Source organism: Oncorhynchus kisutch, linkage group LG6 (genome assembly GCF_002021735.2).
Source record: "Oncorhynchus kisutch isolate 150728-3 linkage group LG6, Okis_V2, whole genome shotgun sequence".
Lineage (NCBI taxonomy): Eukaryota > Metazoa > Chordata > Actinopteri > Salmoniformes > Salmonidae > Oncorhynchus > Oncorhynchus kisutch.
The window spans coordinates 14804071-14824596 of NC_034179.2; the positions used below are offsets into that span (position 1 = coordinate 14804071).

At 39.6% G+C, this 20526-nt stretch overlaps 1 protein-coding gene and 1 long non-coding RNA gene across 2 annotated transcripts; one reads left to right on the forward strand and one right to left on the reverse strand.

Moving 5' to 3' along the window:
• Positions 1–68: 68 nt before the first annotated feature.
• LOC116374345 (uncharacterized) lies at positions 69–5520 on the reverse strand. The gene is made up of 3 exons (XR_004210190.1): positions 5440–5520; positions 934–5232; positions 69–807 (listed from the first exon to the last, which is right to left on the reverse strand). It is a non-coding gene; the product is annotated as an uncharacterized LOC116374345 (long non-coding RNA).
• On the forward strand, positions 3613–17201 carry LOC109892372 (activated RNA polymerase II transcriptional coactivator p15-like). The gene is made up of 5 exons (XM_020484862.2): positions 3613–3869; positions 13158–13239; positions 13518–13646; positions 13749–13857; positions 16808–17201. The coding sequence occupies exons 2-5, from the start codon at positions 13159–13161 to the stop codon at positions 16885–16887; spliced, it is 399 nt and encodes a 132-aa protein (XP_020340451.1). The 5' UTR covers positions 3613–3869; position 13158; the 3' UTR covers positions 16888–17201.
• The last annotated feature ends 3325 nt before the right edge of the window (positions 17202–20526 follow it).

The following is a 20526-nucleotide window of genomic DNA, read 5'->3' on the forward strand; positions in this document are numbered from 1 at the left end:
TATCTGCCCTTTTTGTATCACAATTCCCTAATGATGATGAATTTGATTATTTCTATATCATACACACCACTTGGCTGAAACGGCCTACTATCTGACTGTGACATTATTGAACAACCAATACAGATCATTTCAAAATATTGCAGATTTTGAAAACAACTTTTAATCGCTCAAGGCACAATTCTTTAAAACAAAATGAATGTAAGCCTCACATAAGGCATCAGAGCACTTCAATGTCATGTGTCCATGATCCAAAACATGTCCCCAACAACTGATAATCCTCCTTTGTCATCGTACTTTCTTGTAGGATCGGTCCTGTCAGCTCTGGTTCCGATGTTCGCGTTTGACGTCCATGTGAATGGCTGCCCATCGGGCTACCAAATGTCCCAACGACAAACCAGCAGAGGTCCACTGGTTTTGCCATTACACAATGTTACTGATCCTTTTCACTCTCCATTGACATGGTGGGGGGGTGAGCACTGGACACTTTGCCATTGAATATTGGATTGTGGGGCAGGTCCGGGCAGACTGTCCTCTTGACTTCCATCTCAGGTGGCTGCAAATGCACCTCTGAACGACCAGGCGGGACTGCTGCACAGCTACCAAAACTGCGGACTGAGATAGTATTCTATCTTCTTGTTTCCGTGATCTTCACTGAGTGGGTTGAACTCCCTCACTTGACTTTGATTATATTCTTGTAATGTTTTGTCAATATTTCCAATAATTTGGATCTCCAGTCCAGGGTGTCACTAGCTAGGACGTCTCCAACTTTACGCAGCTGATGCGCACAGTCCAGAATGGCAGTTAGATCTGGAGAGAAGAGAAAGTCATAGTTTAGTCAAGCAATTAAACATAGTACAATGTCTCATTTGTGGTCAAATCTTAAATTCAATAGCAATTTTAAGAAAACTATCAAATGAGCTGTTACGTAATTACCTTGTCCAGTCATATTGATTTGCGCTTGTTTTCTGTTTCTTTGTTGAGCTCTTCAAGAGTTCTGTTTGTACTTGTGGTACAGAGTAGACTGAGTATCCAAACGTGTTCCGCTGTGTATGGCTTGTCAGTCAGTGAGAGTCTTCTGCTAATGTCAGAAGTTCACTCCATTATATAGCCTTAATGATGGTGATGTAAGTTGTGGATCCCACCTGTGCTAGTCCCGCCTCCCAATCACCTGCTGTTTTTACAGTAATTTTCAAACCTATGTTGTTAGACACGTCCTTACAGATTGAACTGAAATCAGATAGGCAGCTGTTTATCATTGTAGGCTAATTCCCTTGGAAGGAACACCGTGATATGTCCTTGTTAGCATGGAATCAAATTGTGCTATTGTTATTCCATTTGTACAGTGAACTTCAGTCAACGGTTACCATAGCAAAATATTTTTGTTTGCGAACAGAGCAGACCACTGACTCACCACATCCTAAAGCTATTGCTTAGGCTACATACATACATACAGTATATTCTATTTTTAGTAATAGATATTATATAATTGGTCATTTTTCTAGGCCCACCCCACAAAAGGCATACATCCAAAAACAAATTTTTGAGATTCCCTTGGCCCTCACTGACAATGGGTGCCCAAAGACCCAAGTTAAGATTCATAAGGACCAGAGATAATAACACTATTTATACTATTTTGTGGAATAAAAAGATCCTCATAAATATCTGAAGTATTGATGCATAAATTACTAGACAGTTATATCCTTATAATAATAGAACATATCAATTAGGGATATTCTCTTGGCCTCCATTTGAAAGTTAATTGGCCCAGTGCACTTTGCACAGCATCAAGCAACAGTCCATAAAGTGTGTGATAGGTGACGCTATGTGTACAGATATGTTAAGTGTACACTACACCTGCAATCAATACTATGCTGGCTTAGGACACATGTTATTTTATATTTTTTGGATTGGGAGAGAGCTTGCACACTTACATAAACCAGTCATAAAAATGTATTGGTTTGCTCAAAGTACAATCGGGAGTTCATAATTAGAACACAGGACAGGAACATCTGCCAACAGTTAACCTGTGATTGAAACATACGTCAATTGATGAAGTGACAAATGACTATTAATAAAGCTAGATTGATTGTGCAACATGGCAAGTGTTTCTAAGAAATGCAGGTGCATTTGAGGAATAATTGTTGACCCTATAATGAACATTACAGAGCATCAGTTGACCTTACTATATTGAGTTTGACCTTTCTGGAGGTTAATTTTAGGGTACTTTGTGCTAACTTTCATGGGTTAACAAATAATGTCTAATATGTGTCAAAGTCCTGTATCTGCACCAGATTCAGATCTGATTTGAAGATAATTTCCCTCCTGTCCTAAGTGTCCTTATATCCCTGGCCATAATAGCTACAACAGTGGTGACTAACATGTTGTGGCTTGTCCTGGGTGTGCCTAACAGATGTGGGCCAGTACTGTACAGTTCTGCTGTGAGTGCACCTGCTGTCAGCTGACTCTTGGGTCCAATTTATTAGTGCACCCTATAGCAAAACGTTTTGGAAAGGAAAATGAAAAAATTGTTTCTTATTGGACAAGTTCAGGTAGTCCCTCCAAGTTTCACTCCATTTTCCTTTCCGTTTGGTGCCTGGTGAATATGACCCTTGGTTGAACCCGGAGGCTCAGAATGACATATTACAAGGAACTTGTAAACGGAATTATAAAACACAAATGTTATGTTCTCTGCCCCTAAGGTTACCAACGTACTTTGACCCGTACTTAACATTGTGCCAAGGAAGATTTTATAGGATGTTTTCATATTAGGGCCTCACAATGTGGAGCAATTGTATGCTTCTGTTTACAAATCTCTTGTCACCTTTAACCTACTCTCAACAATAACATCCTTTCTTCCAAAAATGGAACCTTCAGCTGTATAATGAACCAAGAGATAAATTAACCCTTAATGTTGACCTGATGCAAAGGAAATTAGTTGGATATAGACCTATCAGATAGTACACTGTGTCTCGGCCTAGTTCACAGAACCTAAAACAACTCTTACAAGTATTGATATAATACATTATTTTGATATTTAGGTGATTGCTAAAATGTATGCATTTTTTTCTTCAGAACTGTTGTCAAATTTACTATCAATACAAATGCTTTCTGTATGCATGTACTTTTTTTGGGGGGGGGGGGCAACGGGCAAACGGCAGGGAAGCAAACCCGGGTCACTGGTGTGAAAGGTAAACACCCTGCGCATCACACGAATTGGGTTACCCCAGTTGTGGGAATTGTATATCGAGCATCGCTACAATATAACCCATAGATTTTTTTGAATAATTTAACTTATAAATGCCTCATGAACTGTCGTACCCTATCAGAAACCAACATATTATCTTGTTTTACTCCAATGTTTGCAAACAATGCAATTGTAAACAAACACTGTATAGCCTCAAAACATGTTATATACTATAAGTTGTATATTGTGTATGGTAAGTAAGTCCTTGCATCCATAGCTGTCAATGAATTTGAGTGGTTACTGGTTACATTTCTCTAGAAACATCCCTCAGCTATTTACCTAAACAGCGGCGCGGTGTTGCTTTAAATCGCAGATTGCCGCTTTAAAATTGTTAACACAGCCTAACTGTGACCAGAAGCACAGAAAGAGAACATAATTTCCCACAATTCAATATATACGGTACGTCCGGGTGCAACGAACCTGAAGCAAACTCGCGCGACTGACTTCTAGATCACCGGAACAGTAGAACAGCCTTGTGGTGAAAGTACTTCATCCAGTTCATTTGGAATCAAGATCTGGTAAACCTCGAACCACTAGGGTAGACATTTTGCAGGCCTGTATCTACCGCCTTCACACACAGCATCCGCGAACACTACACTCGAGCTCATACAGTGAAACATTGCACGTAAGTACTGTAGCTAATGTTGCTATTTAGATTTAATCCCTAGAGCGAACGAACCCCTGTGCAAAGCTATCGTTATATGCAACATTGTAACGTGCTGCAAGGACGCTGCTGTTGCATGCTCGATTGATTTGATCGTGATACATTTTTGCATTTTTGGTTAATTCAGGCCTACCTATCTAGAAAAGATGTGTACTATAATAACGCAACGAGCTGTGCAATAATTCGAACGAAACAGTCCTATATTGCGAATGAAAATAGTGAACAGAACAGAACAATGACTCATTTGCATATTCGATGATCACGTGGACAACTTTTGGATAAGGTGAAAATAATATTGGCAAATAATATACTGGATTTATTGCTTTAAAACAGTATATTATTTTCACCTTCTCATAATTCAAACAACCACCACCATTACCAGTAGTTATTTCATACAGGTTCACTTCTTATTTGGGGAAACGGTAGCTAGGCAACATTTTCTTCGCACCACATGACAATTTGTAGAATTGCAAGAACGAAGCTATAAACCTGCAATATTCTCCCCACCAACAAGAGGGGTGTGAACAATTTGTGTCCTGAACAGTGCTTGTGCGTACGCGCGCTGGAAGGGGGGTCCGAGTGAAAACATTTGGGAACCCCTGATTATTATGGATAAGAGCGAGAATTGTTTTTTATTTGTCAAATGGCTGTCAAGCATCGATCATGACACTCGATATTTTTGGAAAAGTAGCGTCAAGATCACCGTGGATTTTCACCAAGTCAAATTCATAATTTATTTAATCTGTAGCCTAATAAACTGAATGGTTTCCCAAGTCGTAGTGGGAGGAACACACCATATAAACTCGTGACTCCAAATGTACTTTGATATGATGGTTGTATCAATATTTGCGCATAAAGGCGTTTCCAGCGCCATTTCTAGCATAATTAATTTGACCAGCATTTAAACATCCCACCATTTTGAACCAACAAATGATCCGTCGGCATTTATAAAATAGTGCCGAAACTTCCTGTTTACATGACAGCTGTCGTGATTTATTTTTATACAGTTGACTTTACTCGCATAAAAACTGTCTGTAAAATGTTTTATAGTGTAGCTATTTTTCTAGGCTGGAAAATGTTCCGTTGAAATGTTATAGATATCTGCATATTATCAACCCAAGATGTCTACAGTATGAGGTATCCCAACCGGCCGGTAGATGGCGTTATTATTCCTTATACGTCGTTTGCCATCTGCTTCCAACTGGAATGTACGCAGCCTGCTATACACTCATGACCCCCGGCGACCGGCTCGTACATTAAACATCCTCCATTCAGGCTGCAAGGGCGTCGGTTTCTGCCTTAACTAGCTTTAACGGCGAGCCGCCTGAAAAAAAAACGACATGCGTACTGTCTCAATAAAACTTTCCACCAGTCTAGTAGAGTGGCTAATGCTACTTCCTGATGCTGCACATAAAGATGAATGAAAACAGAAAGTAGCTTTTTGGTCTTAATTTAAGGTTAGACATAAGGTTAGCAATGTGGTTACGGTTAGAATCACATTTTTGTAAGAATAACAATTGTAGAAATATACCTGGTTTATGACTTTGCCTGCGGTAACTAGTGACGACCTTCAGCCAGACTGCTACAACCTGATTGGCTGAACATCAGGAAGTAGCATTTTTGGTGGGAAATTATGTTTTATTATGACAGTGTTTGCAGTCCAAACACTTAAAAGACACACCCTGCCCACTCAGCCCTCAAATTAAGTGGACACTTTAGTTATTAATACTTATTTCCAAGTGAAAAAGGTCTTAGGAACATATGGATAAAAAAAAAATCCGTTTTCATATGCTCTTAAAATAGCAGATACCCTATTATTTAAATTATTATTTTGAATTTTATTTCTCAGAATAGTTCCTGATTACACTAAAGAGGGTTTTTAGTCTCTCTTACTACAAAGAACCCTTGGTTTGGTCTTGAACATAATATTCTGTTGAGTTGAATTTAAAAAGCCAGATAACATCTAGCTCAGAGTTTATGGAATAAGCTATTTTCACTTTAAGTTGACTTAAATGGTGCAGATCTTGGATCCTTATCACTTACGTTCACTGCTCCTACGTTTGACTCATCCTACTACAGTTTATACTTTTATATCATCTTTGTTGTTTTGTCTTTGTCTATAGTTTCTCTTAATGTTGGGCGGCAGGGTAGCCTAGTGGTTAGAGCGTTGGACTAATAACCGAGCTGACAAGGTACAAATCTGTCGTTCTGCCCCTGAACAGGCAGTTAACCCACTGTTCCGAGGCCGTCATTGAAAATAAGAATTTGTTCTTAACTGACTTGCCTAGTAAAATAAAGGTAAAATAAAAAAAATGTTAGTGGGTTACAAAACAATGTGAAGCACAAGGCCTTATTTTTATTTGCTAAACAATTTCAAACAGATTTCTGCTTTTTTCCAAGAGTCTCACTCAATTTTGGCTGATGCCAACTTCTGGAGGTCACAGTAGGGCAACGATATTTGGCTTTCCCATGGATCTGAACCCCGCTGGTGTCACTGCAATGAAAAATACCTTTGGTGGTAATATTCTACACTCGGAATGTGACCCCTTTGGTCACTTTATTGGGCTTGTGATCAGTTACAATGACATTAAGCTCATTACTGTAAACTTCTACAGGTACAACACCAAACATTAGAATGATGAGTTGCTTCTACAGAGAAACATATACTTCATTGGTTATCTAAATTTCTGAATTCGTTATTATTGATAGGAGGGGACTTTAACATTACTATAGATAATTCAATTGATAGATGGCCCCCAGGTAGGCCAAGCAATTATAATTGGGGTTTAATACTTTTTATGGAAAAGTTTGATCTTACTGATATATGGAGAGAGAGGTTTCCGGCCGACAGATCATTCACTTGGAGTAACAAAACAGGTTCCAGACAATCCAGAATAGATTTTTGGCTTATATCCAAATGTATTGATAGTGAGTGTGTTACTACAAATATTTGTACTACTCCCCTCACAGACCACAGGGCCATTTACATTGATATCAGAATATTAACCCCTGATACTAACCTTGGTAGAGCATCATACTGGAAGCTAAAAGGCTCGTTATTAAATAATGATCTACACTGCTCAAAAAAAAATAAAGGGAACACTCAAACAACACAATGTAACTCCAAGTCAATCACACTTCTGTGAAATCAAACTGTCCACTTAGGAAGCAACACTGATTGACAATAAATTTCACATGCTGTTGTGCAAATGGAATAGACATGTGGAAATTATAGGCAATTAGCAAGACACCGCCAATTAAGGAGTGGTTCTGCAGGTGGGGACCACAGACCACTTCTCAGTTCCTATGCTTCCTGGCTGATGTTTTGGTCACTTTTGAATGCTGGCGGTGCTTTCACTCTAGTGGTAGCATGAGACGGAGTCTACAACCCACACAAGTGGCTCAGGTAGTGCAGCTCATCCAGGATGGAACATCAATGCGAGCTGTGGCAAGAAGGTTTTCTGTGTCTGTCAGCGTAGTGTCCAGAGCATGGAGGCGCTACCAGGAGACAGGCCAGTACATCAGGAGACGTGGAGGAGGCCGTAGGAGGGCAACAACCCAGCAGCAGGACCGTTACCTCCGCCTTTGTGCAAGGAGGAGCACTGCCAGAGCCCTGCAAAAGGACCTCCAGCAGGCCACAAATGTGCATGTGTCTGCTCAAACGGTCAGAAACAGACTCCCATGAGGGTGGTATGAGGGCCAGACGTCCACAGGTGGGGGTTGTGCTTACAGCCCAACACCGTGCAGGACGTTTGCCATTTGCCAGAGCACACCAAGATTGGCAAATTCACCACTGGCGCCCTGTGCTCTTCACAGATGAAAGCAGGTTCACACTGAGCACATGACAGACGTGACAGAGTCTGGAGACGCCGTGGAGAACGTTCTGCTGCCTGCAACATCCTCCAGCATGACCGGTTTGGCGGTGGGTCAGTCATGGTGTGGGGTGGCATTTCTTTGGGGGGCCGCACAGCCCTCCATGTGCTCGCCAGAGGTAGCCTGACTGCCATTAGGTACCGAGATGAGATCCTCAGACCCCTTGTGAGACCATATGCTGATGCGGTTGGCCCTGGGTTCCTCCTAATGCAAGACAATGCTAGACCTCATGTGGCTGGAGTGTGTCAGCAGTTCCTGCAAGAGGAAGGCATTGATTCTATGGACTGGCCCGCCCGTTCCCCAGACCTGAATCCAATTGAGCACATCTGGGACATCATGTCTCGCTCCATCCACCAACGCCACCTTGCACCACAGACTGTCCAGGAGTTTGCGGATGCTGTAGTCCAGGTCTGGGAGGAGATCCCTCAGGAGACCACCTCATCAACAACATGCCCAGGCGTTGTAGGGAGGTCATACAGGCACGTGGAGGCCACACACTACTGAGCCTCATTTGGACTTGTTTTAAGGACATTACATCAAAGTTGGGTCAGCCTGTAGTGTGGTTTTCCACTTTAAGTTTGAGTGTGACTCCAAATCCAGACCTCCATGGGTTGATAAATTTGATTTCCATTGATAATTTTTGTGTGATTTTGTTGTCAGCACATTCAACTATGTAAAGAAAAAAGTATTTAATAAGAATATTTCATTAATTCAGATCTAGGATGTGTTATTTTTAATGTTCCCTTTATTTTTTTGAGCAGTGTAGTTACGTTTGAGGTTAAAGATCTGCTTTCACACTTTTGGGAAAGGGCTTGTGAAGAAAAATCTTATTGCAAGAACTGGGAGCTCTTTAAATTTGAGGTGTCCAAATATCTTAGAAAATATGGTAGTAATCTTGCTAAGACCAGAAGAGCTGAGGAGGAAAAGGTGATCATTAAGATAACTTCCCTTTCTCAGTGGTCCCCAGCCAGCCTCTTGGGGGAGGAGAAGATGGAACTGATTAAGTTACAAAATAAACTGGGTAATATAAATAGATTGAAAGCAGAAGGGGCCTTTATTAGATCTAGGAAAAATGGATTGAGGAGGGAGAACAGAATTCATCCTGTTTCTTTAGACTTGAGAAATTTCACTCTACAAATAACACTATCCATAAGTTAAACATTGATGGTGTTATTACAGATGACCAAAAATTAATCGCTAAATACTGTAGAAGTTTTTACAGAAAATTGTATAGCTCTACGTACTGTCAGGAATCCACAGATGTTTTTTGACTCACTGAATAATGTTCTCTATCGGTGACATAGGATCTAAACAGTGTGATGAACCCATCAAAATTGAAGCGATTATGGAATCTATCAAACCTTTAAAATACAATAAATCACCAGGTGTTGATGGAATTACATCAGAATTTTACTAATTATTTTCTGAACAAGTAGCTCCCTATTTGAAGTCTTTTTAGAGAGTATTAAAAACAATGTTCTCCCTCCTACAATGAGTCAGGGGTTAATAAGACTGATACCTAAGCCTAAAAAAGAAGTGCTGCTCATCAATAACTGGTGTCCAATTTGTCTTCATAATAATGACTATAAGATATTAGCCTTACTACTTTCAAAAATAATTAAAGAAGTCCTGGATGCAATCATTGATGAAACGGTCTGGCTTTATGAGGAACATACATATTTCTAACAATATCAGACTAGTATTAGACGTACTTGACTACTCAGACCTAATAACTGAGGATAGCTTCATATGATTTTTTTTATTTTTATAAAGCATTTGACACAGTAGAGCATCCGTTCCTATTCCACTCCCTTGATAGACTTGGCTTTGGGTATTTATTTCTGTAAGTCTATTAAGAGACTCTATACAAATGGTAACAGCTCTATCAAATTGAAATATGGCACCTCACCTAGATTTGAGTTAGAGAGGAATTAGGCAAAGTTGTCCTCTCTCCGTACCTGTTTTTATTAATCACCCAACTTCTTACAAATTCTTTAAATAACAGTCCTGTACATGGTATTTCCATAGCTGGTAAAGAAATTATTATAAGCCAGCTGGCTGATACTATACTTTTTCTGAAAGACCCTAGCCAAATTCCCATAGCGATCAATGTGATACAATCCTTTTCCAAAACATTAATACATGTGAACTCATAGCTGTCAAAGACTGACACCTTCATATTATGGTATTCAAGTAAAAGAAGAACTGACATATTTAGGCATAACCATTACAAAGGATCAGAAGTCTAGAGGCTTACTACATTTTAACCCTGTTATTTAAAAAAAAAACAGAAGAAGCTAAATCAATGGCTACAGAGGGACTTATCTTTAAAAGGAAGAGACCTTCAGCCTTGGTTATTAGGAATCTCTAGACCAACATATGGCACTCTATCTTTTTATCTTGATGGTAAAATAAGCAAGGAGATAGACCAGATGCTTTTCAACTTTCTGTGGAGAAACCATACCCATTACATTAGGGAAACTGTTGTAATGAACACTTATAACATTTTCTGGACGTTACTACCTTAAATAATACTTAAGATCAATTGAATAAAACAATTCCTAAGAAGACCCACTTCTATGTGGAATTTTAGTCCTCATGTCTTCTCTACTTTTGATGGCCTTATCTTCATGTTGGTTTGCAATTATAATATTGACAAAGTTCCAGTGACACTTTCTACTTTTCATCGGCAGGGTTTCTTGTCATGGTCCTTAATTTCTAAGCATAACTTTTCTCCACACAGATATTATATATGGAATAATCGGAATATATTGTATAAAAATACTTCTTTTGTTTTTAGAATATTGGTTCCGAAATAAATAATATCCTATTGGTGAGCCAACTGGTAAATGCAGAGGGTCTTTCACTCAATTATAAGGAATTCTTATCACTTTACAAGGTCCCTGTAACACCTAAAGATTTGCAATTGTTTTAGATGCCATTCCCTCAGGTGTTTCTTCATTATTCAGGAATGTGTCAAGATCTGACCCTCAGAGCATACCTTCCATTGACCCTGTTGACTCATCAGTAGGAAAGATTTGTTTCTCTATTGGTCCATTCAACAACCGAGCGATACAAACCTTGTTTCAGCAGGATATTGTATCTATACCTTATGTCATGCCTTATTGGAATGGATTTATTGATAATATCTTTTGGAAAAATGTTTGGATGTTGCCACACACACACACCTACTTGTTAACAAAATTAAGGAAGTTTCCTTTAACATTATTCATAAATATTATCCTGCCAACCTCTATATGAAGAAGTTTAAGGAAAACATCAACTCAAATTGCTCCTTTTGTAATGACGACCCAGAAACAGTGTTGCATCTTTTTTGGCCTTGTATTCATGTCACGCCCTGGTCTTAGTGTTTTGTGTTTATATATTTATTTGGTCAGGCCAGGGTGTGACATGGGTTTATTTTGTGTTGGTTTTTTGTATTGGGGTTTTAGTAGGTATTGGGATTGTGGCTGAGTAGGGGTGTCTAGCATAGTCTATGGCTGCCTGAGGTTCTCAATCAGAGTCAGGTGATTCTCGTTGTCTCTGATTAGGAACCATATTTAGGTAGCCTGGGTTTCACTGTGTGTTTGTGGGTGATTGTTCCTGTCTCAGTGTGTTTGTTTTCACCAGACAGGCTGTATTAGGTTTTCACATTTCCTGTTTTTGTATTTAGTTCGTATTTTCATTCATTAAACATGTATCGAACTAACCACGCTGCATTTTGGTCCGACTCTCCTTCAACGGAAGAAAGCCGTAACAATTCATGTAAGAGAACTGTGGCAAGACATGAGTAGATTTATAATTGAACCTATTTTTTTTATGAAGATCTTACTCTATTGTGGAGAGATGTACTGCTTAGATTCTTTACCTATGCTAGAAATAAGCTGAAACATTTTTGTGTAATTAATTTAATTATAATTTTGGCCAAATTTCATATTCACAAATGTAAATTTACAAACAAAACACCACCTTTTCTTACCTTACAAAAATAAATTGAACTGTATATTAAGACAATTAAATACTCTACTAACAAAAAAGCTGTTAGAATAATAAGTATGTATATCCCTAAAGGTCCTTGTGTAATGTGATATTGTACCCCCTAGCCCCGCCCCCTAGCCCCGCCCCCTAGCCCAATTGTCCTTTGTATATTATTTATATAGACTTGTGTTCCCACATGTACTTCCTATTTTGATTTGTTGTTAATAAATAAAATAAAAATTAAAAGGAAGGAAGGATTTTTAATGGATTGCCCTTGGCCGGAAATTCGTCACTCGTTCATCCCGCTATGATTGTGTTTTAATTTGTGGGTGCTTTATATGCGCCACAGTCAATTGAGTGACTGTCTACTTATATTAAATATATAATAGCTCACAAACTAATGATTTAGCGAACTAACGTTAGCCTGCTTAGCTGGAACTTCTGAAGCATGAAAATGTTTTATTTCTACAATTTCCAAAAGATAACCAAACAAAAACATATTTATTCTTTACGTAGTACCGTTAGCAAAATTTCGAATTTATTTGCATTCGTTTTTACTTCCACTTCTATATTGACATCTCCATTGATGTTAAGTTTTCTCAGACTTTTCTTAGCGGATGTACAGTCGTCGCAAATTGAATTATGGGAAGTTTCAGGCCAGGAGTGAACATAATTATTTACTATGCAAAGCCGACTAAAAACAAGGGCTGAGGGGCTTACGTATCCAAGCAAGGGAAGTTTGCAAATCATTTCCCCAAAGTGCATAAGGCAGGGTGTGTCTTTTTAAGTGTTTGGACCGTAGTCCTCAATTTAAGTATATTTTCCTAGGTTTTTTTTCTCTCCCCGGCGGCTCGCCGTTAAAGCTAGTTAAGAAGGAAACCGACGCACCTTGCAACATGAATGGAGGATGGTTTTTGTACGAGTCGGTCGCCAGGGAACACGAGTGTATAGCTGGCTGCATACTTTCCAGTTGGACACAGATGACAAACGACATAAAATAATAATAGCGCCAGCTGCTGGCCAATGTCAAACGTTGAAAGTTTTACTTTGTAGCTTAATTTATTTAAGGCACGTCAGTTAAGAACAAATTCTTATTTACAATGACGGCCTACCCAGCCAAACCCTCCCCTAACCTGGACGACGCTGGGCCAATTGTGCACCGCCCTATGGGACTCCCAATCACGGCTGGTTGTGATACAGCCTGGAATCGAACCAGGGTCTGTAGTGACGCCTCTAGCACTGAGATGCAGTGCCTTAGAATCCTGTGACACTCGGGAGACAAAACACTATGATTGAACAAAATCATGCAGATTGTAATTGTAGATTTATTTGAAAACATTGTATGAAGTTCTATGGAAGGATGGTATTTATTCAGCTATTGCATCCCTCCTTTTCCAGGATGCCCAAGTCAAAGGAAGTTCTGTCCTCAAGCTCTGGCAGTGGCAGTGGCAGTGACTCCAACAGTGAAGCTGAGACCAAGGTAAATGTGACTCTAATCTCCCCCCCCCCCCCCCTCACACAGCCATAGAGTAAAGACAGCCTACAGTACTCTTGTGACTGTTTTGTAGTTCAGTCAATAAAATAAAAAAAGGACACAAATATTTAAAAATGCTCAGACGGGTTCAATATGGAAGCTGTGTTTTTATATAGTATTTATGGTGCTGATGTCCATATTGTTATCAGAAGGTTAATTTTGCACTTTCAAAACAAATGTTTATACATATTTATGTGACATATTGAAATGAACTCCTGTTGTAGTCCAAGAAGAGAAAGCAGGCAGCACCAGAGAAACCAGCAGCTAAGAAACCGAAAGGGGGAGAGAGTTCCAAGCCGGGTGGAACCTCCAAGGGAAGTCGCAACCAGGACAAGGATGACAACAAGTTCCAGGTAAGCAGTGAAGAACAGTGTTAGTCCATCCCCAGTACAAAAGATGCAACATTACCTGCATGTCGATATGGTTTTGTCTCTACGTTACTTTTTTTATTTTAGATTGGGAAGATGCGGTATGTGAGCGTTCGTGAATTCAAAGGTAAATGTCTGATCGACATCCGTGAGTACTGGATGGATCAGGAGGGGGAGATGAAGCCTGGCAGGAAAGGTAAGAAACTTGTCATTGGGGTGTGAAACCTACTACAGGGCCCCTGGAGCCTCATTTATAACTGTTGTGTAAATTGAACACCAAATATCTGCGCCATGTCTGAAAAGACTGCGCACGCTCAAAAATATTGAGATTTATTAACTTGGATCACACCATACATGCATGTTTCCTGTTATAAAATATTGAGATTTATTAACTTGGATCACACCATACATGCATGTTTCCTGTTATAATTCAGACTTGTCATAAAACTACGTGCGTGAATGAGAATTCTAACTGAAAAACACCCATCATTCATCTTTTATTGTGACAATGACACCCTTATTTGCTGTATACTTTGGAAGTATTGGAATCAGGCCAAGAAAGTATCTAAAGAAAATAGCAACGGTGAACATAATCAAATGTCTTTGGAGGTGTTGGCCATTTTCTTTTTCTTGTGAAAATTGTGTGGACCTGTAAACAGGTTTGAATTCAATGTTTTGCAAGAACTTTTCCCCCCAAAAATATTTTCTACACTGCCTGCAAATTCTTGTCTACTCTGGGGGGGAAAAAAGGAAAACTACAGTGTAGGCCTGCTGATAAAGGTCAACAAGAAGTATCAGTAAATAAATTATTTTGATTTGATATCATGACTATGTAAACAAGGGACTGCTCATTTTGCTGGTTATTTTGGTGGCCTACACTTCAATATAAAATATCAACTCTCTGTTCACACGTTGAATTCTATTGTATGTTATAAACTGCGCCACCATGCAGATCCATAGAGCATAAACTTGAAGTTATAATCGCCTATCTAATAGGCCCAATTAAATGAGGGGTGCATGGTCATTTGGTGTATGGCTACTTCGGGAATGTTAACTTATCAAGTCCAGAAAATGTGAGGAATGTATTCCGCAATGGTTATGATATGCAGTATTATGTTTATAAATTAAATATTGTTAATTTGAGAAATTTGACGTTACAGTATTCAGATGTAGCCTGCAAATAATCAATGGAAAAAATGAACCATCTGTTCTACCGTTAAACTGCTCTTCGGGATCAGATCTCATAGAGCAAAATACTTGAAATAGCATATCTATTTGCTACTGTGAAGTAGGTCCAATTAAATGAGAGATGGGACGAATTCTAGCCTATCCTAACTTGTTGTAGGCCTATAGGCTATTTTGCAAGTATGAAAAGGTGAGGAATTTATAATGCAACGATTGTGGAAATGTAAATATATCATAGGAAATAGATGACTACTTCTAATTGTTTTAGAAGGCAAAGATTAAATACATTGATTTTCGTTCTTCTCAAAAATGGCAACTTATTTCATCTTGTTATTATATTTAGCTAGCTGTTGTTATGAGTAAGAGTGTCATCATATATTCCCCAAAGCTACTAGGCTACTTTTGCCTTCATGCAATGAAATACTTCAACCACTAGAAACTATCTGTACGCATGGTCTAAAGTTTACAGGAGGATAAGCACATTCTCACGTCAAGTTCAGTTTTTAGAAATGCCAACTTTTGCATGAACTGGTGCGCACATGTTTTGGGGCACATTTAGTGTTTTATAAATGAGTCACCTGGCCCCTGAACCAACAGACATGCTGTTGCTATACAAACATATGGATTGATGAATCATTGGTTAAAATTGTTTTATCGTCATTTTGGTGCTTCAACCAACAAGGATATACATTTGTTAATTCATGATTTGTAAACTGCTAGGTATGAACTAATTGACTGTCTATTATAAACTCATTAAGTGAAGTTACATTTCAATATGGGTATTTTATGCTTTCATTTCTAAAGGGGCAATCAGCAGTTGAAACAATAACAAAGCTTAGTGATGGGGCTGTAGAAATGTAACAGCTCTCAAATTCATAGACCGATCTGTACAGTCATGGCCAAAAGTATGATGGCAATTTGCATATACTCCAGAATGATATGAAGAGTGATCAGATGAATTGCAATTAATTGCAAAGTCCCTCTTTGCCATGCAAATTAACTGAATCCCCCAAAAACATGTCCACTGCATTTCAGCCCTGCCACAGAAGGACCAGCTGACATCATGTCAGTGATTCTCTCGTTAACACGGGTGTGAGTGTTGACAAGGCTGGAGATAACATTCATTCACACCTGCCTGCTGCCATTCCTGAGCAAGTTCTGTACTGGTGGTGCCCCGATCCCACAGCTGAATCAACTTTAGGAGACGGTCCTGGCGCTTGCTGGACTTTCTTGGGCGCCCTGAAGCCTTCTTCACAACAATTGAACCGCTCTCCTTGAAGTTCTTGATGATCCGATAAATGGTTGATTTAGGTGCAATCTTACTGGCAGCAATATCCTTGACTGTGAAGCCTTTTTTGTGCAAAGCAATGATGACGGCAAGTGTTTCCTTGCAGATAACCATGGTTAACAGAGGAAGAACAATGAAACAAGAAACAATTCCAAGCACCACCCTCCTTTTGAAGCTTCCAGTCTGTTATTCGAACTCAATCAGCATGCCCGAGTGATCTCCAGCCTTGTCCTCGTCAACACTCACACCTGTGTTAATGAGAGAATCACTGACATGTCAGCAGGTCCTTCTGTGGCAAAGCTGAAATGCAGTAGAAATGTTTTTTGGAGATACGGTTCATTTGCATTGCAAAGAGGGACTTTGCAATTCATCTGATCACTCTTCATAACATTCTGTAGTATATGCAAATTGCCATAATACAAACTGAGGCAGCAGACTTTGTGAGAATTAACATTTGTGTCATTCTCAAAACTTTTGGCCACGACTGTACAGTGGTTACCCAGATTTCATGTTTGACATCAAGCCCAGTGATGCTACTCTCCAGATTCTATAACTGAACCTAGATCAGTGGACCTGCCTCTGTCTAACTTGTCTCTGGTATGTCCCAAGGTATTTCACTGATACTAGATCAGTTTACTAACCACTCTCTGACTGGTCTCTGCTCTGTCCCCAGGTATCTCACTGAACCCAGAACAGTGGAACCAGCTAAAAGATCAGATCTCTGAGATAGACGACGCTGTGAAGGCTATATAGAAGGGAGGCCTCTGGCTGCCTGGGATTTACAATCCACCACCTTACATTCTGTTTTTGTTCTTATCTTTACTACTTTTTTTTATATAATCTTAGTGAAACGTTTTTAAAGGAAAAGACCAACATTTTTAAAGTAATTACCAAGACAACATTGTGTATATTTTAAGCTAAGTTTCTGTTGATTTGTGCTGTGTTTTGAAAAACCCAACATATGTTATGTTTGAGTGATTCTGATGTAGTGAAAGGTGTGTGTGTGTGTGAGAGAGATTGGGTTTGCTCTAATAAGTAATTAATAAAAGCCATTTAAAGGGACAAAACATATTGTATGCTTATTTTTGTATTAGTAGTATCACTAACCACTAATAACCTATGAACCTGAGTTACATTACTAGCACTGAGGTGGTTTGCCCTAGTCAGAAGCCCACTGTGCTGTTCACCCTACATTATCAACTCAAACATGCATATCACTGTCCTATCTACCTCTGATAAGCAATAAAAATAGCCAACATTAACATACGTAGCCCAAGAAACAATGTTAAGGAAATGGATAGTTGCTAGTAACAGAACATTTATGTGTGTAAAATGCTTAATGTATGTATTAATCAAGCTGTCCACTCAAAAGGAAGCTGCAACATGGTTCAGGTCATCAGTCAACCTACCAGGGTATTTAGACCGGCATAGGAATGAAATCAAAGATCACATTTGTACTAATGCTGCAGAAATCTGCTCTAAAGCAGTATCCCAATCCATTAGATGTAGAGCTCATAATATAGTAGCCATGTCTAGGAAAACCAAAGTTCCAAAGGCTGGGCCTAATATAGTGTATAAGAGGTCATACAATAAGTTGTGTAGTGATTTCTATGTTGTAAAGAATATTTTCTGGTCTATGGTGTGTAATGAGGAGCAACCAGAGGCTACACTTGATACATTTATGAAGTTGCTTATTCCAGTTCCTAATAAGCATGCACCCATTAAGAAAGTAAGTTGCTGAATATCAAATGTACTGTACATTGAGAAATCATGCGACTAAACTAAGCAAAAAGAATGAACTACACTATGAAACAAAACTAAACGATATAAAGAATGATAGTAAAAAGCTTTGGATCACCTTAAATTCAGGTCCATCCTTCATTGACTCCGATGGCTCATTCATCACAAAACCCACTGATATTGTCAACTTTTTTTATTGGTAAGATTAGAAACTGTAAGGCATGACAACAAACCTACACATTCATTCATAACTGACCAAATTATGAAACGCAAGCATTGTAATTTTTAATTCTGTAATGTGAGTGTGGATGAGATGAAACATATTGTCTATCAACAATGACAAGCCACCTGAGTCTGACAGCTTGGATGGAACATGACTGAGGGTTATAGGGTAACATACTGCCACACCTATTCACCATCTCTTCAAAGCGTACAGGAAAGTGTGTGCCCTCACAGGAAAGTCTGTGCTAGCACACGCAGTCTATGTTCTAACATCTAGTGGAAAGCATTCCCAGAAGAATGGAGGCTGTTATAGCAGCAAAGGAGGAACAACTCCATATTAACGCCCATGATTTTGGAATGAGATGTTCTTTTGTTTATGTTTTGTACATTTTGTGTTGTAGATATGGTGTAATGATGTTATATGATGTACAGTTTTTTTTTTTGTTTTTTTTTTGTGTGTGTGTGATGTGACATAGCCCTTTCCTGCAGCCAAATCTTATTCATATTTTTCATAATTTAAAAAAATTCAAAATATATATTTTTTTAAATGCAGAAAATCTGGTGTTTCTATGACAAACGGTTATGTTATATGTCAGTCTTCTGTGATGTATATGAAGTGTAATATAGGGATGCAATCTCAAAATTGAATACATTTAAACTCTATATCTGACATGGTAAAGGTGTCTTCTTTTATTAAGCCCATAACCATGTGTGTGAGGTGTATACTTTTGTTTCATAGTTAATTTGTTTAAGACTACCAAGATACACCCTGTGTGATCCTGAATTAGCCTACTGCAGTAAAAGTAATGCTTTTGGACCCTAAAAAAAGAACAAGGCTAGCTAAATTCTATCAGCATATTGATTGTAGCACTCGCGCCGGCAAAACACTGGATCACTGCTACTCTAACTTCAGCAAATCTGACCACGACTCCATTTTGCTCCACCCTTCCTATAGGCAGAAACTCAAACAGGATGTACCCGTGATGAGGACTATTCAATGCTGGTCTGACCAATCAGAATACACGCTTCAAGATTGTTTTGATCAAGCGGACTGGGACATGTTCCGTGTAGCCTCAGAATAATATTGATTTATACGCTGATTCGGTGAGTGAGTTTATAAGGAAGTGCATAGGAGATGTTGTACACACTGTGACTATTAAAACCTACCCTAACCAGAAACCATGGATAGATGGCGGCATTCGTGCAAAACTGAAAGCGAGAACAATCGCATTTAACCATGGAAAGGTGACTGAGAATATGGCTGAATACAAACAGTTTAGTTATTCCCTCCACAAGGTAATTAAACAAGTGACAAATAAATGTCAGTATAGAGACAAAGTGGAATCACAATTCAACGTCTCAGACACAAGACATATGTAGCAGGGTCTACAGACAATCACAGCCTAAAAAAGGGAAATCAGCCACGTCATGGACACCGACGTCTTGCTTCCAGACAAACTTAACACCTTCTTGGCCCGCTTTGAGGATAATACAGTACCACGGCCCGCTACCAAGGACTGTGGGCTCCCCTTCTCCATGGCCAACGTGAGTAAGACATTTAAACATGTTAACCCTCGCAAGACTGCAGGCCCAGACTGCATCCCTAGCCGCGTCCTCAGAGCATGCTCAGATCAGCTGGCTGGTGTGTTTACGGACATATTCAATCAGTCCCTATCCCAGTCAGCTGTCCCCACATGCTTCAAGATGGCCACCATTGTTCCTGTACCCAAGAAGGCAAAGGTAACTGAACTAAATGACTACCGCCCCGTAGCACTAACTTCTGACATCATGAAGTTCTTTGAGAGACTAGTCAAGGATCATATCACCGCCACCTTACCTGTCACGCTAGACCCACTTAAATTTGTGTATCGCCCCAATAGGTCCACAGACGATGCAATCGCCATCACACTGCACACTGCCTTATCCCATCTGGACAAGAGGAGTACCTATGTAAGAATGCTGTTCATTGACTACAGCTTCGCATTCAACACCATAGTACCCTCCAAGCTCATCATTAAGCTTGAGGCCCTGTGTCTCAACCCTGTCCTGTGCTATTGGGTCCTGGACTTCCTGACGGGCCGCCCCCAGGGGGTGAAGGTAGGAAGCAACATCTGCACTTCGCTGATCCTCAACACTGGGGTGCGTGTTCAGCCCCTTCCTGTACTCCCTGTTCACCCATGAGTGCGTGGCCATGCACGCCTCCAACTCAGTCATCAAGTTTGCAGACGACACAACAGTAGTAGGCTTGATTACCAACAACGACGAGACAGCCTATAGGGAGGAGGTGAGGGCACCCGGAGTGTGGTATCAAGAAAACATCCTCTTCCTCAACGTCAACAAAACAAAGGAGATGATCGTGGACTTCAGGAAACAGCAGAGGGAGCACCACCTATCCACATTGACGGGACAGCAGTGGAGAAGGTGAATAGT